General features: G+C 45.0%; 1 protein-coding gene and 1 non-coding gene across 2 annotated transcripts in view; both read left to right on the top strand.

Annotated features, from left to right (window-relative positions):
- NR2E1 (nuclear receptor subfamily 2 group E member 1) overlaps positions 1-20,813 on the top strand; it is a 70,524-nt gene extending 49,711 nt beyond the window's left edge. The window contains exons 4-11 of the mRNA XM_065911405.1: positions 4,554-4,699; positions 7,934-8,021; positions 9,737-9,972; positions 11,224-11,370; positions 13,441-13,537; positions 13,925-14,074; positions 15,178-15,283; positions 19,326-20,813. Of these exons, the coding sequence (XP_065767477.1) occupies positions 4,554-4,699; positions 7,934-8,021; positions 9,737-9,972; positions 11,224-11,370; positions 13,441-13,537; positions 13,925-14,074; positions 15,178-15,283; positions 19,326-19,488 (1,133 nt within the window). The 3' untranslated portion in view covers positions 19,489-20,813. The remainder of the gene's footprint in view (positions 1-4,553; positions 4,700-7,933; positions 8,022-9,736; positions 9,973-11,223; positions 11,371-13,440; positions 13,538-13,924; positions 14,075-15,177; positions 15,284-19,325) is intronic.
- A 3,574-nt stretch (positions 20,814-24,387) lies between these two features.
- Positions 24,388-24,459, top strand: TRNAE-UUC (transfer RNA glutamic acid (anticodon UUC)). The gene has a single exon. It is a non-coding gene; the product is annotated as a tRNA-Glu (tRNA).
- Positions 24,460-24,850: the final 391 nt, after the last annotated feature.

The following is a 24,850-nucleotide window of genomic DNA, read 5'->3' as shown; positions in this document are numbered from 1 at the left end:
CAGCTCCCTCTATACTGAGTTAGTGCCTTTCGTGGTGAGGGGTGAACAATTTCGTTATCTCTGCATTGCTTGACACCCCCCCTCCCCACTTCTCTCTGGTATGGTGGGAAGGTTGCGACCCAGGCAGCCCACCAGTCCCTCGCGAGTTGCCTCCACTTAGCCACCAGGTGGGAAGTGGGGGGGTGGGGAGAGTCGCCGGGGGCGGGAACTAGGCCGCAGCCCCAGGCGGCAGCACAATAACACGCTCGCTCAAAACTCCGAGCTCCAGAGCGCAAAAGCAACTCTGCGCAAAGCGGATTTTGAATGGAATGCTTTGCACCCCGTTTCTAGCTATTTCAAATAATCCTGTAAATTGGGAAGGAGAAACCATTTAAAAGTCACATTTTCCTTAATCCTAAATCCGCGTAGGTCATAACTGGGGAATTTAAAGTATGGCGAACCTCTCTAGCAAGGCGAGGACCAAATCCCTAATCCCAAGGACTTTTCAAGCCGGAGCTCGGCAGAGGCAGGAGAGTGCGGCCTGTTCCCTTCGCGCGCTTCTCTCCTTCCTTAAACTTGCTTAGCTGGAGGCTCTCCCTTGGGACACCAAGTCGTCGCTGATCTCTAACCGCCCCTAGACGCTCAAGTGCAGGGCTGAGTGTATGTACAAGGGTTTTTGCGTGCAACGTGTTTGCAGAACCCAAGAATGCGCAGGACAGAGCAGGCGCTGGGCCGGCGCGGCCGCAATGCTGGATCTCTGGGGAGGCATTTCAGTTCCCGCCATCCGGTGGCCCGGGGCTGCGGTTTCCAGGGTCCCACGGCTGAAGGTGGCCGCCGCCGAAGTCCCCACATCCCGAAGTGCTCCCGCCGCCGTTGTTTTCGCTTATAGTATTTATGGCGCTTGTGATTTCCTCAAACACTCCCTCCCCTCACTCTCCCTTATTGTCCCGTGTCTTTGAAAGTTAGGAGAGTCCGAGATACTTCTGAGGACTGATAATGAAGTCCCACTTGAGTGGGATGCAATTCCTCCCCGCCCTCCCAAGAAGTGAGTTGTGTTTTCACTTTTGTCCGTTTGTTTTGGTTTTGGGCGCTGCCATTTTAAAAATTACAGTGAACGTGAACAAAAAGAAAAAAATGAGAAATGTTTGGAACTAAGGCAGAGAGAGGAGAGAAGGGATCTTAGATGCCGGGGTAATCAGAGCCGACCCTGACGGAGGACTGGCGCTTCCAGTTTGCCTTGGGCCTACCTGACCCTGGCTGTTCGAATCTCTGAGAAAGGAGGCGAACTCGCATATTTTTTTGTGGTCCATGTTCTGGCGTGTGACTGTCCTTCCCAGGAGGCTTAGGAGGAAAGCTTTCCTGGTGCATTCTGAGCCTCCATTGCAAAAACCGAAGCCGACAGTCCTAGGCAGGCCTCGGTGTGCTTGCTTGCCCTGTGACAGGCCCTTGCCTCTTTCCCTGGAAGTAAGGCACCTCACTCACTTAAGGTGCAGGGTCGCCGGGGTTGAGGGGCCTTGAAAAGTAAGGCCTCGAAAGTGAGAGAAGGGGCGGCCGCGAACTGGGTTCGCTGGGTTCCGCGCCTGCGTGCAGCAGATGGCCTAGGACGCAGGCGAACCCTTCGGACTTTTAGGGGGAAAGGCAGAGGGCCACTAGGGAAACTTTGGAGTTTTCCAGCTTCCCAAGAGCATAAGTTGGGCCTCCTAAACCTCGAGGCCGACAGTGGTCCAGACGTCTCCGCAGAGGTTTCTCAGGGCCGCAGGACAGCAGCCCCCGCCCGCGGCGCCGCGGCATGCAGGCCTTCTCCAGACCGGTGGCGGCAGCCGGACCGAGGCTTGCAGCCCTCAAGCCCCGGGAGCGAGGAGGTCGGCGCGCAGCGGGCGAGGTCAGACCCGAGCCAGGCTGCGAGGTCTGCAACCCCAGCCTCGCTCGGATTTGCGCAGCTGGAGAGCAGAGCGATGTCACCCGGGCGCCCCGCCTGGGTGGTAACAAGACCCGGGCCAGTCACCCCTGCAGCCCAGACTAACTTCTTTCAACAGCCTCTGATGGTAATTACAGTAATCGAAGCTGCCATATATCTTTAGGCAATTATGACACAAAAAGCCCCGAGGGGACCCCCTGGCGAGGGAAGTTAAGAACGGTTTTCCAGCCCCAGGAAACTCCCGCCTGCCTCACGTCGGAGCTCGCTCGACTTGCTAAATGAGAGGAGCTTTGCAACGGGGTCAACCAGCTTGTCTCGTGACCCAAGTCACCTTAACGTGGCTGGGTGGCGGAGTCTGAGGCGCACACCCGCTCTGCCTCGGAATTTGCGCGTCCTCCCTCCTGTGCTCCGCCCCAGACGGGCGTGCCGGCTGCTAGTGTGCCCCGGGAGCCGCAGCCCGGAGGTCTGCGCAGGGACCGGGCCGGCCTGGCGCGCCGGCTGGTCCCGGGGGCCGAGGAGCGAGGAGCCCCGCGCCCGGAGGCCGAAGGTATGGCCCACATCTCTGGTCTGTCCCCCCACCCCATCGGGCTTCTCCAGAGATGCCTGTCCCTGGTCTCGTTTCTGGATAGGAAGCAGAAAAGAGAACCGTCACCACTGCTCCTCCCCCGCGCTTATCTTGGCATCATCAAAAGTGCCACCAGGAAGAGGAGGATAGAGGGGATGACAAGATGACTGGACACCCAAATACGGACCCCAGCTCAGCCAGAGGGAGCGTGTTGTGCAGAGGAGTATGGTTGCAAAACATGGAAACCAAGTTTACTGCTTTCCAGAATGAGGGCGGCTGCTGGGCGGCTGTTGAGTTCCCTTGGGCGCAGTGACAGGCCCGAAGGGGTGAAGGATAAGACCCGAGGTGACCTCCTCTGGCTCTCTCCAACTCCCTCCTCGCCCCCCGCCCCCAGCACAACCTCTCCTCCCACCATGTGGGAGAGGGGGCGCCGAGGCGGTGGTCGCCGCGCCGCGCGCCTCCCCCGCCGGCCTTTGTCGCCATCCGAATTCCCATGCTACTCTTTTTGACGGGTCACTGGTGGCTCTATAGGCAGGTGCTACGGCGGCGTTGTAATTGCCCGGGCCGAGCCTGGTGGTTACCAAACCCCCTCCCCAACCCTGCCGCCCGCGCTCTCCCCGCCCCCACCCCCTGCCGCTCCTCCGAGGCCGCGCTCCGAGGCGCTCGCCCCCTGGACGCCTGGGAATCCACTAGCAAGTTTCCACTCTGAGGCCTCGGGTCTTCCCCGCACTGCGCCCACGCTTCCCTTACTCCCCTGGCCCAGTTGTCCTCACCCTCGCCTCCCATCACCCCAGTAGTCCCGGTACCAGCTGCTAGCTTCACCCAAACCAAGCCAGAGGCCTCCCGGGCCCAGGCTAGAGGCCTTCGAAGTGGTGGCAAAGGGAAAATTAAATGTAAAGAAGTTGATTATTAAGTAGTATTGTTGACTGTCACCACCATCATTATCAGAGTATTAATTAAGTTAACCTTTTATTTACTACTTTTGTTTGAGGGAGGAAAGATTTCTAAGGCTCTGTGAACCGCTTCAGTCTTGCTGGACCCTTGAGTCCTGTAGAAATATAGTCCCTTTCCTTCTGAGTTTTTGAATTTTACCCTCTCCGAAACAGTTCTCCGGGCTCCGCGGTCACCCCAGGCTCGAGGGGATTCCAAGGAGATTTCCCTTGAGTCAAGCGACTGTCAAGGCCACTGGGGTTGAAGGGCAGTCAAGAGAAACCCGTCAGATGGCTTTTAAAAATCAGCCTCAGACAGCGGTGAAAAAGCGGGAGTAAGGGACCCCACGCAGGATGTAGTGTGAGGAGATAGGACTTCAAGTAAGAAGACCCTGGGGAGTGGAGGGGGTGCTGTCCCACCCTAACTTGCCAGGAAATCAACATACTTAACAACACTCTCCCCCTACTTGCCTAGCTCGGTGCTACTTTGAGGAGAAAAAAAAATTTTTTTTCCTGAAAGAAATTGTCAAAAGCGATCCATCAAGCATTATTTTAAATAGGTAAAGTGAAAGTTGGGCAATTACCACTACCCTTATTATCATTAATAATCCTAGTATTAGCATTACAATAATAATCCTAATAATAACCACCGCCCGGCAGCTCAGCGAAACCTCGATTGCCTTCCAGCTGCCATCCCTGGTTCCAGCCGTGTTTGTTTTTCTTCTTTTCCCTTTTACATTTCAAGTTTGTCTCCTCGCGCGCTCACTAACAACTTTCTCTGTTAAATGCAAGAGCAAGGGAGGGAGGCGGCCAAACTTTCCGCGGAGCAGAAAGGCAGCAGCGGGCCGCGCTGCCGCCCCGGCCTGCTGTAATCTTTTATTCCAAAATGGGTCTCGGCGATTAGAGGAGACCCAAATACATGTAGCGGTGCATGAATAATGCTCATTGTAGGAAACTGACACTTGCTCAAGGAAAAAAAGTTTGGCTATAAAATCACTTCATTATTTGCTTTTACCGCAGCTTCGGTGCTAATCCCTTCGGAGGTCAGATTGCTTAGCATCTCTCTCCCTCTCCCCTTTCCTCCTCCTTCTCCGCCCTCCTCTCTCTCTCACCCCTTCCACATACACACCCCACCCCTTCCTTGTCTTTCCTGCGATTTCAGGCCGCATTTTAGATATTCCCTGTAAAGTGTGTGGCGACAGAAGCTCGGGGAAACACTACGGGGTCTACGCCTGCGACGGCTGCTCGGGGTTTTTCAAACGAAGTATCCGAAGGAATAGGACGTATGTCTGCAAATCTGGAAACCAGGTACCTTAGCAGGGCTGCGCTGCCCGGCTCCCCTCCGCCACCTCCCCTTCCTTTGTTTGTGCCAAGGCCTCCTCTGAGTTTCCAAACTGCTAGGGAGAGACCAGGCCCTGACCACTCCTGTCCTCTCCCCCTTCTCCTGCCTCAACTCTCAGTGGCGCTTTTGCTTGGGAAAGGTGTGAAGAGATAAGGGAAGAGAGCTGAGTTTGAAGGAGGAAAGCTGAAATCCCAGTGCCTCTTTATGTCCTCTCCCAATCCCCCACCCCGCCCTTTTTTAAAAAATCCTCTGACAGGTTTCTACATTGGATAAGGCCCGTACTCTGACTGTAAAGCCAACCCAGGGGATCTAAGGAAATTTAGAATCTAAACCACAAGTGCAGGCAGGTGAAAGGGCTGTTTTATGTTGCCTGCCACCCCACCACCATTTTTAGCAGTACCCAAGCTCAATGCTGTGACCTGGTTCTCAGGGCAGAAGTGAATTGCACAGGGTATCTCAGTCAAGGTTGAAATGTGAAGTGAGTATTGGCCACTTGGGACAGACAGGATGTGCTGAATGAAGAACTGTGCCCTTTCAGTTTCAGAGAAGCAGGGCTGCTTGGCAGTGGGCAGTGGGCCTTCAACACCCTCGTGAATTTAGTTGAGCCTTGTCAGAAAAGGACAGAGTGAGCAAGAAGAAAAGGTGCCCAAGGAAGGAGTAACTGGCAGCCTTTTCATGGTTCCCATATCTTCTCTTCCTCTCTGCTTAGAAAGGGTGCCCGATTGATTATGTTTTGGTCTTGAGCAGGAACTGTCTCAAAGAGACGTAAAAGTACAGGCATGGGCTAAGTGTGAGCTAAAACTCCCAGAAAGAGTGAGCAGACCCCTCCCCCGACTCAGTTTCCAGCTCAGATTAGCCCTTTGGTCCCACATTTTCTTGACCTTCTCCTTGGCCAAGCATACAGATCCTAAGTATAGAATGACCATCTCCACTCCCAGGAAGATCCTGGAGAGTGCAGTGGTCAGAAGTCATCCTTTGGTTACCAAAATGGTAAAAACATTTTCACTAATTAGTATATATATTATTGTCTATGATATACTTACACATATATTGCTTGCTGCTAGTGAATTATTTATCTTTTTCTGAAGCTATGTCTGCTCATGCCAAGTTCTGATAGATTTGGATTATCAACAGAAACAAGAACAAGAAGATACTGCTTTGGGATAAGTTATTTTGAACTCTCCAGCCCTATTACCTGTTTAATTGAGTTCATAACTCTGTATCCGTTTCTGTGTCACCATTTGAACATCATGTTATATATACCCAGGACTGTAGCCCAGTAGCTCCACAGGAATGTGGGATTACTGTGGGTCATCAGATTTGAGCAGGCCTCTACTTTATCTTTTATGCAACGCACAGAATTGGGGAATCAAAATCTCAGATGTTATGCTTGATATTTTCAAAGGGGTTGGCTGTCAACTCAAACATATTGATGTCAGTCCAAGTGCTTGTAAAGGAGTGATAATAGACTCATCAGGCATGGTGGTCCTCTTCTTGCACAGAGAATAAATGGCCCAAACCGAGGTATGCATCTTTCTCTCAGGCTCCAGATATTTATATACAGTATATCTGATTTGAAGGCACTCTTAAGAACTAATGTAAGCTTCTACTTTGCATTAGTATGTTTATCAGAATACTAGAAGGATAACATTTGAGGATAGACATATGATGGCATTTAATTACGTTGAGCTATTTAAACTTCTTTACATTGAGCTATTACACTAGCCAGTAAAGATGCCCTGAAGAATTCAGTTAGGAAAAAAAAAATATTTCTGTTTTTTATTCTAAGATTAGGTAAATAGCATTACAATTCATCATTAACAGTAATGAGAATATTTAGAACTTGTTATGAACTTCTGCTCTACCTTTATTTTGAATAAATCAACATATTTCAAACCAGAGGGGTATGATCTCATAAAACTGTGGTTTGAGTGTGTAATTTTTTCCTAAGGGGTATTTCAGAAAAATATGCTTACTCCAAATTCAGAGTATATGAATTTTGAGGTTATGGAACAAAATTAAAATATATTTATTTTATTATCTTTCTTCCCACTGTAAATGTAACAGTAGCACATAATAAAAACAGAGAGCACCAAAACTTCTTATGTATTTACTGTGTATAAAATACACGTGTAGATATGACTCTTTATGTATCTATATATATGTTCCCTCAGTAACAACACCTAACACTGAATAAATTTCATTAGAAATTTTCTCTGTACTTTCCTCTTTTGATGGCCAATATTTTTCCAGAAAATTGCACTGGATAAAACCTTTATTTTCTCATGTGTCTCAGATAAATATTTCTGAGGCAGCAGTTACCTCTTTTTTCAGTTATCATGCTAATGTTCTCAGTCCATATTATCAATTTTTCAGACAGTCCATCACATTATCTTTCAGGTCATATTTACATTGTGGACGTTTCTAGAATTTGTCCAGGCCTTGGGCTCTTCCCTTCCCACCCTCACATCTGTAAGCCTTGCCCTCCTAACCACTGTGGCTTCTGCCTCACCTTCCAGGAATGGCTGTGTTTCTATGAATCTGGGCTGAGGGTAGTCTTTAAAACAACTCTCAACCTGCTGGTTATAAGGATGGCTTCGAACACGAAGACAAGAGAGGAAATAGGAGAGTGGAGAATAATGAAATATTTATCTGACAGATAAATGGACTTACCCAGAGAGTGACAGAAAGAGGTAGACTCAAGAGCTGAAAATGGAAAGAATAGTTCACGGGAGGGGGATGTGGCAGGGATCCGGGCAGGCAAGCCGGCTCGGTAACAGAGCTCTGAAGCCTCCCTCCACCCGGGCAGGTCGCTGTCTTCGGTCCTGAAAAGTCTCGCCCCTGCTCCACCACCACTGCGCCTGGCGAAGTTCCCCCTCGTGAGCTCCTCCCCGCGCGGCGGGGTCTGGCAGTCCAGTCGCTCTGACCCTTCACCTGCTTGGAGCAGGACTTTCATTCTTGTCTGCTTTCGTAGGGTCAGGGATTGGTTTTGTTGAAGTAGCTCTGAGAATCCTAGCCCTTTCTCCCCCTGGCCCTGCCGGTGCCCAAGGCCCTCGCATTTTGTGGACCCAGGCTTGCCGCTTTGCGGTCTGTGGTGGAGTCGGTACTCGGCCTCCACGCGTTTTCCTCCACCCAGCACCGGCTTCTAGTCCCCACTCTAAAGGCCTTGGGGGCCGCTGACCACCTGCACTCTGTTCCAGGGAGGCTGCCCGGTGGACAAGACTCACAGAAACCAGTGCAGGGCGTGTCGGCTGAAGAAGTGTTTGGAAGTCAACATGAACAAAGATGGTAATCTACTTATTCTTAGTTCATCTTATGTTGGTTGAGTAGTAAGTAAATTATGTGTACAGAAAATAATGGCACTCCGATGCATGTAAATCATCTGAGCATTTCTTTCCAGACTCTGGGAATTGGCCTCGGGCTTTAGTCATCTCCCGGCTTGAGTCCCAGCCCCACCCCACTGAACTCTCCAGGGTAAGGCCCATGCCTTCGTGGGGCCCTTGCATCTCACAACCATCCCCACGAGGCCAGCGTTCCTGAGGCCCCCACTCTGCTGGGGACACACATGTGACGTTTCCGATCTCCCATCCAGATTCCTCTTCTCACCTCTCCTGGCAGCCCTTTTGTGGCCAGTGTTAAGCCTGTTAGCCTCCCACAGGGTCTTGCTGTCTGGATGTCTCTGGTAGAGAATATCCTGTGGACTAGGAGACTGGTTGAAGGAGGAAGGGCAGAGACATGAACAGGCAGAATGTCTAGCCCTTGTTTGTAGACTTACCAAGATCACAAAATCAGGACGGCTGTTGTGGTGATCTGGGCTTCTCTCAGTCCTGAAGAAAGGGGCTGTAGCAGCAAGGTAACCCTAGTGGGTGCTTTGGACAACCAGCTCCCAGAAGGCTCAGCAAGAACTAGCTCGTCAGGATGCTTCTTGGACTTAGAGTGCAATCCAAGGGCGTGGCCGGTGGTGGCCTGGCCAGGGCGTCCCAGGCCGGGAAGCGGGCGGAAGTCCTGGCCAGGAGGGAGGAACGGAGCCTCAGGACTGGGTGCGGAGTGGGCTTTGCCGGGAAGGAAGCCTGGGTGGGGTGGCATCCGCATGAGGTATACACAGCTCCCACTGGGGGAAGTTACTTCCTCTGCCGCGCAGGAAGCAGGAGGGAGCGTCCAACCTGTTGAACTTGTGTATTGACAAGTTGTCAAGCTCGTGGAGCGGAAGATTGCCCTGAATTAATTTGTTTGTTTAAACTGTTGGTGGTAATTGTCACATCTCCCTTGCCTTCCTCCAGCACATTCTGAGAGGGCTTTCCCTCGTCCCATCCCCTGGCGGGCTGGGCTCGGGTTCTTTTCTCCCGGGCCGACGAGGCCCAGTGGTATTTCCAAGTAGGGCGGGGGATGGAGGTGGGGCGGAGTGGTCTTCGGGCTGATTGAAGAAAGTCTGTGCAGAGACGCTGTGTGTGCAGACGCGCGCTCAGTGGCTCAATCCTGTCTTACTCTTTGCGATGCCATGGATTGACTGTAGTCTTGCCAGGCTCCTCTATCCATGGAATCTCCCAGGGAAGAATATTGGAGTGGGTTGCCATTTCCTCCTCCAGGGAATCTTCCCGGCCCAGGGATCTAACGCTAGTCTCCTGCAATGCTCCCTCTGCACTCGATTGCGGTCAAGACCTAGCCACTCCTGTCCAGAGGATCTCTGGTCTCCCTGCAACCCGCCTGGGCGCAGAGGAGCCCTGAACAGACAAAACGCACGTAGTCTTGCCTGAGACTCGGGCATTAGTGTGACACTTTGGGCCGGGATGCTCTTCTCGGCTTCAGCTTCCTTATGCAAACAGTGTAAGGGTTAGACGGTCTCAGAGCGCCCTCCCACCCTCACGTTCCTTCTCCCCGCTTCTCTTCACCTCCTGGGTTCCCTTGCCTGCCTAGACGCGCAGGTTGGCCAGAGAGCGCGGCAGCGTCTGTGTGATGACCACGTCTCTGATCTCGGGCGCGCGCTGGTCTGTGTGTCTCTGCAGCCGTGCAGCACGAGCGGGGCCCTCGGACGTCCACTATCCGCAAGCAGGTGGCCCTCTACTTCCGTGGACACAAGGAAGAGAACGGAGCGGCCGCACACTTCCCCTCTGCCGCACTGCCCGCGCCTGCATTCTTCACCGCGGTCACGCAGCTGGATCCCCACGGCCTGGAGCTGGCCGCGGTGTCTGCCACTCCGGAGCGCCAGACACTTGTGAGCCTGGCTCAGCCCACGCCCAAGGTCAGTGGCCTTGCTGGGCCCGAGGCCGTTCAGAGTGGAGGGCGGAGAGGGGCACGCCCATTCTTTCTCAGCTGGGATAGCTCAAGCAACACTTAGGGAGAGAGACCTGGCGGGGCCCTCAGGGCTTGGCCGAGCTCTGCGGGGAGCCTTCTACGGCCCACTCTCCCCTGTTGAGCTGAGGTTCTCAAGCTTCAGTGTGTGGTCAAGCCATTCTCTGAGCTGACTACAACTGTGGACTTCTAGGCCCATCCTCCTTACAGCAAATTTGAGGCGGATCCCAGGAACCTGTACCTTTAGAAAACACTTCTAGTGTGAAAGCCTGTCTGAACTAAGAGGGCAGCCTAAAGTGTTCCTGAAGGACAGAGGAGCAGAGTTGTTTTTAGAAGAAAGAAGTTGTGTGCAGCTGGCAGAAGAGCACCTTGAATTGCAACTGCAGGAATCTAATCTCTTGGACAAAGTTCCTTAATGCAAGAGAGAAATGTGGAGTTCACCCTGTTAGGACAGTATGAAGAACCTGGCTTTATTTCCCACTCCACTTCTGAGTCACATGAATATACACAAGGACTGAGCCTCTACTAGCAGGGCCACAGCCAGAACCACCTCAAAAGGTGTCCCTAGGGACTACCTTCCAGACTTCCAGCTGGTACCTACACAGAGCCCCCACTCCAGGCCAAGAAGGCCTCCAGATCTCTCCCAGACAAGGGCCAGCTGCAGCCCCACACTGCAGGGAACCCAAACACCTGGGCGCATGCACAATATTTAATATTGCTTTCTTACCCTTGATGTGTATAATAAGCTTGGGAAAGTAGTGTTATGAATATGTTGTCAGTTATGAATGGGAATGCTCTGTGAATGATTAAGATGTCTAATTGAAATATTTCCATAATATACTAATCCTTTCTAAAAATACTCATATGCATATTTGTGTTTGGGATGCCTATTAATTTATACTTTTTTCCCACTTCTATTTTTATTTACTCAAGTGCAAGCTCTTGTCTAAATTGGGAGACAGGCCTGGCACTTGGCTCAGCCCGAGGAAAATTTGCTGCAGAGGATAGAATAGCCACATGCCCCTCTTGATGGAAAAGGCCGCCAAACAGTGGAATGAGCCTCTCCCAGTAATTATTATTTCCCAGACTCTATAGATGTTCCTGTCTCCTTCCTTGGTTAATTAGAAAACTTTAACAGTGGCTCTTCTTGCAGAGCTGTTGTTTCCTTACTCCCTGATTTTTCTCTTTCTTCCCCACCCAGTATCCCCATGAAGTGAATGGGACCCCAATGTATCTCTATGAAGTGGCCACAGAGTCAGTGTGTGAATCGGCTGCCAGACTTCTATTTATGAGCATCAAGTGGGCTAAGAGTGTGCCAGCTTTCTCCACGCTATCTTTGCAAGACCAGGTAGGACCAAGAGGGCACTGAGCTCTTGGGGGAAGAGGGTTGGGAAAGCAGTAACAGTCATCAGGCTTATGAAACTAAGTGCTACTTGGATAAATCACCAGAGCCAGGCATCCATTCCTAACAGCAGTGAGAAAATGATTTTTCTTAGCTTTTTGCTATGGCTTCAAAATATCTAGCTATGGAAGTGTATTTGTGTTATTTCAGGAAAGTTGGATATGATCTGCAAGAAACAAATATACAAGATCATTTTCTTTTTTAGTTTATTGGAACATCAAATTTAATCACAAATTTTAAAAATCATAAATCTTAACGATTTTTTAAATTGTTAATAAAGCAATGTTTTCTTAAGAACACTGGAACTGAGAGAAATAGAAGGTGATGAGAGTATTCCCTGGTTAGATTTTGAGAACTAGTCTCATTTTATATTTGCTGCTTTTATTTTTCATTGTGATGCTCACAGTTTTGGCCACTGATGTATCAGCTTGAAGGACTAAAGGGTGTGTTGCACAGCTCCCTTGATTCTTTATTTTAGAGATTTTGTGAATAAATAGGTCTGGTGCATAATCCTGTGATTGTAAATGACAGAAAGCGGAGAAAAAAAAGTATGTGCTATTAAAATTGTGTCATACCAAAACTCAGAAGTTTTATTGTTAGGAATATCATAAATGGCCTCTGCCATAATTTTTCTGTCCTTAAGGGAAAGAAAGAAAATGAAGTATTCACAAAAATTGGCTGTTACCAGTATATTCATGGAAATTAATGACAAATTTCCCAAAAGGCTAATAAGTAGTTCCAAAAGCAAAGGATTTGTTTCTTTAATTCATTTTATACCTAATTAAAGCATAATAGTGCCCCTTAATATGAAGTACGTTTCCTACAGAGAGACCTGGCAATGTGCTCAAAACATTTAATCTTCTAGCATGGGATATTCTTTCTTTTGTGGCCTGGACTTTCAGACATGGTTAGAATTAGACATTGTTTACCTTGCATTTTGAAAGTATTATTTTCTGTACTTAATGCAATAAAGTTGAAAATAAAGCATTTTGAAAATTAACCCTTTGGTCTAATTGTGATTTTGGTTACAAGCCTTCACAATTCAGCCCTTAGCACTCAGAAGGAAATCCTCTCACATAAATCATCCAGGATTACTGGTTTTTGAGAGATTTTTCAAAAACAGATTTTTCAAGATGGTTAGTTTTTATCTTCGTCCAGATTTACTTGTAGACTCTGACCATTTGCTCTCTGTGTGTGTGTGTGTGTGTGTGTGTGTGTGTGTGTGTGTTAAGTTGGCTATTTTTTCTCAAAACAAGTATTTGTAGACTCCTTAATCCAAACAAAATTTACTTACTATCTGCCACTTAGCCCTTCAGTGGAAACCCTTCAACAAGCAAACTGCAGTGAAGTGGAATCCAGTATATTAATTTAGAAAAGGAGCCAGATTTTTATTTTAAATATTCAGTAGCACATTTCAATAGAATGAAAATGACAAGCACCTTGATGCTGTCCACTTATGAGTCTCAGAAAAATCAGGCAGTGAGATGAGGTAAACTCGGCAAAACCCAATTAACATAATTACACCCTGATTTCCCTGCATGCCTCTTGGGAATTAGTGATCGCTCTCCCAGCCCAGCCCCCTCAACCCTCCATGAAGATGGGGGCCCACATCAGCATGTTTAGTCTGGAATCCTCAACCCTGATAATATCAACATTTTCTATGAGGGGAGTCTGCCTGCTGACCTGTTGTTAGCATTTCATAGGGCCTGGGTTATCCATGAAGCTTCTAGGTAGTCAGGAACAAATGGATGCAAGGATGAGGAGGGTAAACCCTTTTCCAAGGGAAGCAAAATTGGGGGAATTGGAATGACTGACCCTCAAGTGCATGTGCAAGTATAGACACCTTTTAAAAACGGAAAATATGAGAAAATAAGGGAAAGCTAAAATGTTCAGAGGAAAAACTACCAGGACAGGCATTTAAAACACTTTTAAAGATGATAGAAATTTACATATTGAAATTGTTTATAAATTTATAAATTACACACTATATTATATTATACATCTATTGTATGACAGCTGATGCTTTTGGAAGATGCTTGGAGAGAACTGTTTGTTCTAGGAATAGCACAATGGGCCATTCCGGTTGATGCTAACACTCTACTGGCTGTATCTGGTAAGAATTGCACAATTTAATGACTTTGTTGTAGAAATTACCATAAAAATACATTACTGAAAAAAGAACAACATGTAAAGAATAACAAATTCCTGCTGAACAATAGAGTATACCTGTCATTTATAAATCTATATTTAAATGCAAATAATGTTGTTTTGTTGTATTCATGACTGCTTGCATTGTTATTTAAATGCAAATTACTGTGTTTGTTATTATCCAAGAGAAGATTTTATATTAACTTTCATACAATATAGCCAGTTTACATAGAATCAGATATCTTAGAGTGACAATTGAATAGATATTGATATGCAGGATTTTGTCAAAAATCAATATTAAATCATGAAAATGCCTTCATGTTAGAGCATTTATTGCATATTTTTATTCTAGGCATGAATGGTGACAACACAGATTCCCAGAAGCTGAACAAGATCATATCTGAAATACAGGCTTTACAAGAGGTGGTGGCTCGGTTTAGACAGCTCCGGTTAGATGCTACTGAATTTGCCTGTCTAAAATGCATCGTCACTTTCAAAGCTGGTAAGCAGATACAAACTGCTGTCTCTTCTTCCAGTTTTGCCATCTCACTAACTCAGTTCAGTTCAGTCACTCAGTTGTGTCCGACCCCTTGTGACCCCATGGACTGCAGCACACCAGGCCTCCCTGTCCATCACCAATTCCCAGAGCTCGCTCAAACTCATGTCAGTTGAGTCGGTGATACTATCCAACCATCTTATCCCCTGTCATCCCCTTCTTCTCCCATCTTCAATCTTTCCCAGCATCTGGGTCTTTTCAAATGAGTTAGTTTTTCACATCAGGTGGCCAGAGTATTAGAGTTTCAGCTTTAGCATTAGTCCTTCCAATGAATATTCAGGACTGATTTCTTTTAGGATGGACTAGTTGGATCTTCTTGCTGTCCATGAGACTCTCAAAAGTTTTCTCCAACACCATGGTTCAAAAGCATCTTCTTCTGTGCTCAGCTTTCTTTATAGTCCAAATCTCACATCCATACATGACTGCTGGAAAAACCATTGCTTTGACTAGACAGACCTTTGTTGGCAAAGGTCTCTGCTTTTTACTATGCCATCTAGTTTGGTCATAACTTTTCTTCCAAGTCGTAAGCGTCTTTTAAGTTCATGACTGTAGTCACCATCTGCAGTGATTTTGGAGCCCCCCCAAATAAAGTCTCTCACTGTTTCCACTGTTTCCCCGTCTATTTGCCATGAAGTGATGGGACCAAATGCCATGATCTTAGTTTTCTGAATGTTGAGTTTTAAGCCAGCTTTTTCACTCTCCTCTTTCACTTTCATCAAGAAGCTCTTTAGTTCTTCTTTGCTTTCTGCCATAAGGGTGGTATCATCTGCATATCTGAGGTTATTGATATTTCTCCTGGCAATCTTGATTCCAGCTTGTGTTTCATTCCAGTCCAGGGCTTCTCATGATGTACTCACTCTCAGCCACCTCACTCTCAGCCACCTCCAAGTCCAAAAGAGAGGTGATGGCTTTCAAGAGAGCTGATACTCTTAGTCTGATTCCATTGGACCTGCATGTTCTTCTGCTTGTTGACCATCCACTTCCAGAGAGTGCTTTCCCCATCTGCATTCCTGTGCTGCTTCTCACAATTTCCTGGTCTTCATTTCTAGTTCCTACACACAGTGGTTCTGAACTGAGAAGTTTCCGGAATGCTGCCGCCATCGCAGCTCTTCAAGACGAGGCTCAGCTAACTCTCAACAGCTACATTCATACCAGGTGACCCTTGTTTGCCTTGAACATGTACCTAAGAAAATTGTTTCCATTGTGAATGTGTGAGCAGGCAGTAAAAAGCCAGTTCAAACACTGTGACTAATTATCCTGCTGCCAAACCAGTTAATTTAGTTAGAATCTATGTCCTCATCTATTTCTAAGGGTAGGGGAGAGAAGCAAATCAAATTAGGTTATCAAAGTGAAAGTACTGCCGGACACCTTACTCTTGTCCCAGATGAACAAGTTGATCCATCAGTGTAGCTGAATACATCTAGGTGAATGCGTATCACCTATCAACTATCTGTAGAAACTCTCAGTCACTAGGGTTCTGGCAGTGCTCCTCCTGGACCACCAAACAGGCAAATCCATCACAAGGTCTGTAGACCTTCTGTTTCCATTTTCATATGAAAAAAGCAAGGCTTTTTAAAGAGCAGTGGAACCTTGCTAGCTTCCTAAGTTAGGAATGCAGTAGATCTGAGGTTAGAATGCAGTTGCTTTTTTATTCTCTAGATTGATCTTGAAGGGAAGCCCATGGGAACCTGTCTCTATCATTTCAGCATAACCCACAGACACTCTGTGGGGAGTAACTATCTCAAATGGGTAGAGGGCATTAATACTTTCAGTACTAAAGGGGATCAGAGAAACCCTGAGTCATCTGTATTCATTTGGGATGATACCACTTGTGCCAACATTGCCTTATTTCTTTATAAATCCTCTTTTGAATACTAATAAGTAAAACTGTTCCCTGTCCCAGAGTCGTTGAAGGTCACGTTCAGAGCTCATATTCCTGAAAGCTTTAGGGTTCACAGCAGATCTTTAGTAACTGACAGCAGCCAGTATTTATTGAGTGCTTACCATGTACCTTACAACACACCATGTTGTGATTTTTCCTGAAAGTAGAGGGAGTATATAAACAAATAAATTTGTAAAATGTGTGTTTAAAAACAACAACAACTGTTCCCTGTCCATGGAATATCACTGAAACTGTGATGTGCGATAGTGCATATATATGTTTTTCCAAACTAAAGTCCCATGGCTTTTAAATTTAAAATCCACATTAAATTTTAGAATGTATATAGTAAGCACTTAAGACTTGCTCAGAATTATAAAATGTAGCAGTACATAATTTGGGCACTTTTCCCCCCATTAAAAACTAACTTGTATAACATAACTGACCTCTGACAGAGTCTTTAAGGTATAAAGAACATCACACTGAAAGAATATGATACTAGGTATTGATCCAGCTCTTGCTGAGTACTCGCTTTGTGTAGGGTGGCTCGTGAGCACTGTGGCACACGAGAAAGGACTGTCCATTATCACTGCAGGAAGTAGGCAGAAGTGTTCATCAGACCAGGGAAGAGAAAAAGCAAAGTGGGGAGTGAGAGAGATGAATTCTAGTTGGGTGGAGTGGGGAAAAAAAATCTGGAAAGTCTGGTGGGTGGAGAAGACATGTGAATGGTCCTTGGATTCCAGCAGGGGAGAAGGTAACCAACAGGAGCCAGAGAAAGGGCTGGTAGAGGTGCCAGGGGAGATGCCAGAGAGGGAGTAAGGAGAGCCTGAGAGAACCTGACATTTCGAGAGCTGCTTTTAGCTTGAGAGAGTTAAGGGCTTCCCAGGTGGTACTAGTGGCAAGGAACCTGCCTGTCAGTTCAGGAGATGTAACAGAAGTAGGTTTGATCCCTGGGTTGGGAAGACCCCCTGGTGGAGGGTGTGGCAATCCGCTCCAGTATACTTGCCTAGAGAATCCCATGACAGACGAGCCTGGGGGGCTATAGTCAGTCTGTAGAGTCGCACAGAGTCAGACGTGACTGAAGCAACTGAGAGCATTAAACCACAAATTAACAGAAGTCTATTTTGGAGAAATGACAAGTATACTACTTCTCCCTTGCCCTCAAAACAAAGAAATTATTAAGGGAACGAACATATCTACTTTGACATGAGCTTTGTATTTCATGATATCAGCTATAGCTATAATTTAATATTAATGTCTAGAGTCATAAATGTGACAAAACTAACTATACCTTCTTAGCTCCTTCAAGTCAGTGAATATTCTCCTCTAGCACTTTCCTGTCTAGAAGAATCTGAAATCCAAATGAAAAGTTAATGTTGCAAACTGAGCTAATTGTGCATTAATTGTTAAACCTGCAAGCTGACCTAACTGTTACAGCCTTGTAAGTGATTTCCCTATCTAGGACATAAGGAGAGGGCTAGAAATTGGCATTTCACACAAACTATATATGACTATGTGTAATAACCATATATAATAATGAACAGTTTAGTTACATGTAATAAACTATATAACTGACAGTCAGATACATGGATCTGTGATAGACACAGAACAGTTACACCTGAAACAAGAAAACTTCCAGTTATGTATGCTGATAGATGGAGTCAGGGGCCTAGATATTCTATAAAGTAATTTTGAGCAGCCAGAGAGCCTCTTTCTTTCTCTCTCTCTCTGTCTCTGTCTCACACACACACACACATGGTTGTTGTTTCTGGGTAGTACAGTACTCCACATATAATAAACAATTTGTGTTGACTGACTAACCAGCCCCTTCCTAATTAGAGGATAAAAGAAGTGGGTGAGTAGGTGAGTGGATAATCTCCTCACGGAAAATCAAGAGTTAATTGTCTATAAAGTCTCCAAAAGCCATCCTTTCTGTCATTATTTCCCAGTGTTTCCCCACTGGGCGACACGTCAGCAGGTTGAGTGGTTGCTGCAGGCACGATGGGGGCTTGTCTAGGCCACCACTACTTCCCACCCACTGCAGGGGCTTCTCTCTGCCTGCCTGGGAAAGGAAACAGAGTTGTTGAAGAGAGTAAGTGGCCAAGGAGAAAGGGGAACATGGGTCTTCCTCTACTTTCCAGGAAACATAGGAGATGCTTTCAGCAAGGAGAGCAAATGTGATATATGTGGTGGTTTTTTTTTTTTTTCTCTCCTGTGGGGAGGCTCCACCATGCCCATTCCACATTATTAAATGTGGTCTGGCTGGGCAGTGAAAGAGCCAAATGAGATCCTCAGAGGCCCAGAATGAATTGTCAGCCTAGGATCAGGTTGAAGAGAGGGACTCTCTTGTGCTCAAAACTTAGAGACAAGCATGAAAGTTGTTCCCCTGGTCCCTGCACCGTGGGGTTATTGGGCATTTAACTTCAATGTTCGGTTACCTAACTCCTGTGTAGGATATGCTATCTGTCAGTTTCTAGCACTTGTGGCCATGAGTTGAACCTGGCTGAGTCACAGATAAGTGTCTGAACTTTAGGTTCAGTCTTTGGGTGGTTTGGGTCAGTGGAGGGAGCCCTCCTTTATTGATAACCTGATTCTAAGCTATAGACTGAAGAAGCATCAGAGCTGCAGTGAGGAGGTGGCTTATAGGCATCTAAAAGCAGCAGAAGATTGAACTTGCACATCTGAGTACAGATATGTGTTGGACATCAAGAGAGGAAATTGTTCAGCAATTTCTCACATCTTTAATTATATGCCAATTTCATTGACGTGAAAGTTGGGTGTCACTGCCATGCAACAGAGCTTAATCTTTAATTTGCAGTGCAATAAAGATGGAATTATTCCTGAGAGTGACTAAGTATAGTGCCTGAATAATAATTTGGATAATTGGTTGGAAAAGGAATCCATTTCATTTGAGGGAAATAGCCTGGTGAAGGAGTCTTGAGAATCAGAAAATGTGGATGTTGTCACTAGTTTTTTCATCAGTACTAGTGGTTGGTGTCTACACTAGCAACCTTAAGTTTATTATTTGGTCTAAATTGAGTACCATATTTCTTAAAATGAATTTTTTTTCCAAACAAAATGCAACCCCTGTGCTAATGATGAGACTGTCACCACGTGCTTTTGGCAGTGTCATTATGTTCCCTGTGCCTGTTATTCCACCTGCCGAGTAGGGACAGTACCACCTGGATAGGACCTTGTAGTGTGTTATTAAAGAGGCTCAGTCAGAAAGTTATGCTGAAGATGATGTGTGTTCAAGGACAGATATTAAGCCTGTTCATGATGGATCTTACCTTGCTTTCATGGCTTCTCCTATTCCAGATACCCCACTCAACCTTGTCGCTTTGGAAAACTCCTGTTACTTTTGCCAGCTTTACGTTCTATTAGCCCATCAACCATAGAGGAAGTGTTTTTCAAAAAAACCATCGGCAATGTGCCAATTACAAGACTGCTTTCAGATATGTACAAATCCAGTGATATCTAAGCTCTCCGAGTCCCCAGTTTTCAGGATGGGACAGTATCTGATGAACTTCTACCCATGGAGAACAAACCTCAACTAACAAACCCTTCAGGAAGCATAAACCTGGGAATGTGTAGCCTTCAGAAAAGAAATGTCAATTGACACGAAACGATTCCAGTAGCTCTGACCTGCTGCCTCACCCAGGGTAGGGCAGCCTGGAAGGAACGGGGTGTAGAAGGATCGCCTGAGCAGAGAGGACTCCCTGCTGCCATGCCCTGGGAGGGGGCCGAATTTGGGGTTGCCACAGGCCATGCCACTCTGCCTCTTACCTGGAAGATCAGACTGAACTACCAATAGGTGAAACATAAGTAGAACTTTCTTTTCCCTTTTAGCATATAAAGTTGGGTAACCAAATATAGCTCTGCGTATAACATCATACAGCAGCCTTCAGAACTATTTTATGTTGAAGAATTTATTTTAAAAATAATGGTTAGGTTTTAAATCAGAAGTTTTATCAAAAGTTTCCCTTCTATTGTACTGCATCATAAAGTGGCCTTCAGAACTGAATTAATATGTGAAGGGTAGCTTATGCTGTGAGATTTGCTTTTTCTCTATCTTTTTCCTTTCTCTTTCTTGCCTCCTCCTCCTTCCCCTTCCCTTCTCTCTCCCCTTCCTTCTCCCCTTCCTCCTCCTCCTCCTCTTTCTCAGTACCATAGGCCAGGCAACCTTGTCAAAGGAATTGGTGGACGAAAATGAGATTCTTACCACGACTTCAGGTTGGATAACATCTCAAAATTAGAAGAGCTTTACTAAAAGAACCCAAGTTGCGAGAGGAAGAATAAAAACAGCAAAACCAAATAAAGTGGAGATGAATGATGGAGTGAGGCAGACTGCTGTCCCATTAACATAGTGCTGAAACCAAAGGCAGTGGGGGTCCAAACGGGGGGTCCAGTGGGGGTCCATGTTTCAGTGAGTCACACCAGATGGTAAATGAACAGGGACATGAGACCAGAAGGAATTTCAAGGTGATGGATGCTAAAAGGCTTCTTGATCCACTGCTAACAGCTTGAGACTCTTCAATGCCTTTCAGAAAACTGGTTTCTAGTAAAGCTTTGAATGCCTGCACATGCACACACACACACACACTTCGTCCTACACTGTAAGCTGCTCCTTTGGTATGAATCTCTACTTATGGAAGTGTAGAAACAAACATTTTAAAATAGCTGCTGTACTTTTCACATTTTGATTTATTAGGTACTAGCACTGAGGAAAAATATTCAGCACTTGGACTATTATAGGATGAGTAAAACTTTCCTTGTACAAAGTGGAATTAACTGATTTGTGAAGTTAAAAGGTTGTACTCATTGTATTTACAAAGAATAAAAAATATATTGAATTTAAATGAACTCTGCCTGGTTTCTTAGCCTCCATCCCTGGCCGGTCCTCATCCACTAGAGGCAAGGTAGCAGTGGTAGCTGGTGTAAAAACTGAAGCTCAGAGCACTGCAGCCTGAAGAACTGCACCACAAAGGCAATTTCCTTTTTACAGTGAATCCCATTTGTAAAAATGATGAATAAAGAAATAAAACATAAGATTCCATTCTCCGCCGCTCTCAAATGTAATTGCATCTGTTATAAAAATTGCTGTGTGAGGAAGAAAGAGGCCGATTAACAGAGTCTTCATTTACTTACTCCTCAGTCTCTAACTCTCTTGCCAACATTTCAGTCCTCACCAGGAACTTAAGAATTATTTAATGATAAAAAAAGATAAAGTGTGAAGAACCATATTGGTGAGTAAGACATGCAAGGAGCAGTAGAAAGTGAGTTCAGATGTTCCCAGCAAATCTCAGGGCACTGGTCCCAGAGCCAGAAGCCAGTGATGGAAATCAGAGGTGCTGAAGACCACAGGCACTGTGGGTTCCTCCTGGGCAACATCTCCACCAAGAGTCCGGAGCAGAAATACTTGCATCTCTTGATTAAACTGGCTTGGTAGATAGCATGTGTGGAAGTTCAGTCAGCCACCCACTCCTATTCCACTGATTCCACTGAGAAAGAGAAGTTCCTCTTAAAGAAAAGCAAGATACTAAAAAACGTGTACAAGAATGTTCTTTTCAATATTGCAGAGAATAGACACGTTGCAGTAAATACAGATGGTGTTACAATAGTTAAAGTGAATGGACTAGAGCTTATGTATAACATGGGCAAATCTGGAATATGATGTTGGGAATGGTGGTATGTGAATCCCGGAGGATGCAAAGATTGGTTTTTATATAAAGTTTTGCAACCTACAGAACAATACTCCACCATGTTTATAGATATACAAATGTATAGCATATGTTAAAAACAAACATGAGTATGGTAAAAACTAAAACCTTTGGGAGTGGTGGGATTGGTGAAGGGTATCAGGAGGACCCTCCTTCAAATGTTTCTGAAATGGTCTATTTCATAAGACAAAAGAGACTTGGAAACAAATATAAGATCAATGACAAGATTTGGTGAAGAATAGCAATGGATTCAAGGCTGTCCATCCACATATTAGTCAATTTTTACTTCAATAATGCTGAATTACTTCCAACAACAAACCTGTATTTCTTGTTCATGGGACTGCTGGGCTGGGCACCTGGCTTCAGTTTGGATGCAAATGGGATCCAGGGTTTCTTCATTCTGGACTAGCATCTTCTCTAGAGCAACTTATTTGTGTGGCAGAGTGCGAAAGTGCATGGGGCTGAACCAAACCATGCAAACACATTTAAAGCTGCTGCTCCCATCACATGCATTCACGTTCCACAGGCCAAAGCCAAACACAAACACGTGGCCAAACCCAGCCTCACGGGGGCTGGGAGTGTATGCTTCCCATGGAAGAGGAGGGACTCACTGACCGTAATAAAAGCTATTGCAGTCCTAATCTGCTTTAATTCTATTTGAAATATTCTCAGCAAAGTTAAAAGGGAGTAAGTTTCCTGTAACATGTCACAAAATACTGATTTCCCAGTGGAATTGCCTTTGTTTGGGGGCATCTCTGCCATTACATAGAAGAATCAAACTTGGCTGTCATAAATCAACTATAGTTTAAAAGCAAAACAAAACTCTCACTTTCAATATTTGACAAAGCCCAGAATTAAAAATCCAGTAGCAATGTCTTCTGGGATTTTGGAATCTCTGCTGTATGCAGGCTGGATACTTTAAGAACCTCTGCTTGCTTGGATTTTAAGGCAGACATTCTCTAGGGCTGATATTTTGGGGGAGGTGCCACAGTTGTCTTGGAATATACAAATTCCAGATATGCAGTTTCAGTATATACAATTTGCATATACAAGCAAGAGAAGATGAACCTAGTCAAGTGATGACAGTAGTCAAAGAACAGTCTTCAGTGCTTCTCCTTTGACAAATTTTTTTTCTAAATCTAGGAGGGTCATCTTAAAGTAGTATTTGCATACAATGACAATTAGATATGGAGTCTCACATTTGTGTTTGAATTACTTTTAGTTGTTTTTTGATTCTGGGAAACAGAATGGAGGATGTTTAGAAACTGAATTGAGATTCCCAGTTTACCACTTACAGTTCAAGGTTTCAGTACAATTTAGGAGCACAAGAACTGAACCCACTGGCTAGAGACCAGCATTGGGGTTGCTGTCTTTAATCATTTATATAAAAATAGAGAGAAAAAAAAAAAAAAAAAAAAGAGAGAAAAAAAAAAAAATAAAAATAGAAAGCTTCTGTGGAGATTGTTTTGTAATGTAAAGAAATATCAAATTACTATGTTGTGCACCTGTATCTGACATAGTGTTGTAGCTCGATCATATCTCAGTTTTAAAAAAAGAAAGGACATAAAATCACAGTTTTCTAATAGGTTGTATAGTGAACAATATTCACATTGTTATAATGATACAAATGCTAATTATTGGTATAATTAAAAGTATGATAAAATTTTGGGGAGAAGATGAGGGAGAAGTGGTGGAGGTACTAAATCTTCATCTCATAATATTTATAAAATTAAAAATTGCTTTTTAAAAAATTTTTATTTATGAGATGATAGATGTTAACTAAACCTATTGTGGTAATCATTTCATAGTACATGTAAATCAAACTATCATGCTGTGCAACTTAAACTTATAAGTGACGTATGTCAATTATTTCTAAATATAACTGGGGGAAAAACAAACAAGATAGAGAGCAGAAAAAAAAAGGAAACTGTCTACTTTTCTGCAAGTTACTTGTGTATGTGTGACTCTGTCTCCTGATGGTACATATGGCTCTACCTCATTCGTGTTACCATCTGCCTACTATTTCATTGTATGGACTATAGTTTACCCAACAAATTCCTTACTGGTAGACTTGGGTTGCTTGCAGTTTTTTACTGTCATAAATTAAACTACAAAGTGCCATCTTTCTATGTACACTTCTGTGAACTTGTGGGGTTTTTCTGTAGGATAAATTCTTAGAAGTGGTATTTCTGGGTCAAAAAGACTGTATGCATTTTTAATTTTGATACATACAACCAAATGGCTCTCCAAAAGGGTTGCATCAATTTGCACTCCTGCCAAGAGGGTGTGAGAGAGCCCATTGCATTGCTCAGAATTTAAAAGTGCTTAATCAGACACAGGCTTGATGAACACTTCAGAAGCTGTTAGAAAAATACAGAGAATACATATGTTTCAATTATGAATATGCCTCTGCTAGTGGACTGATGAAGTAGGTTTCACTTTGCACCAGTGGTTAGAGCTTGGTTCCCTAAATTTTGCAGTCCAGGCCACTTATATGAACTTTTGACAGCACCCATATCATGATGAAGGCTGAGAGACATTGGATAAATGAAAATATAGAAAGAACTTGACAGACACTTTCTGGTGCTAAGAAGCTTCTCTAAGACTTTCAAATCATTCATTTTACAATAACATTTTTTATAATTGCTTACAGAGGGAGATCCCTGATGGTCCAGTGGTTAGGATTCTGGGTTTTCACTACAGTGGCCTGGGTTCAATCCCTGGTCAGGGAACTAAGATTGTGCAAAAAAAAGAAAAGAAAAGAAAAAAAATCATTTATGGAAACTGAAGAATAATAATAATTCTCTTTGAGTAGTTCCAGAACCTTTATGACACATGGCTTAATTTTTTTTTAATGTAGTTTGTATTTTAAATCACAATTTTAGATTTTTTAATCTCATTTTGGAACATGAAGTGATATTTCCACCCCCCCCCCTGAATACTTCTGACTTGCATATAAACCATTAGGGAGGGTGGTCAGCATTTTCTACCACTGCTGAGCTGGACTTGTCAGCAATGTGCAGAAGACATTCTCTCCAGTGGAGAAACCAGGATGTTGCCACATAGCCTAGGCATCTTTCTGACGTACCAAAGTGTTGCAATATTCTGCTGGGAAACTGTGAG

The sequence above is a fragment of the Muntiacus reevesi genome, chromosome 19 (genome assembly GCF_963930625.1).
Source record: "Muntiacus reevesi chromosome 19, mMunRee1.1, whole genome shotgun sequence".
Lineage (NCBI taxonomy): Eukaryota > Metazoa > Chordata > Mammalia > Artiodactyla > Cervidae > Muntiacus > Muntiacus reevesi.
This window is presented reverse-complemented; position numbering and strand designations above follow the sequence as displayed.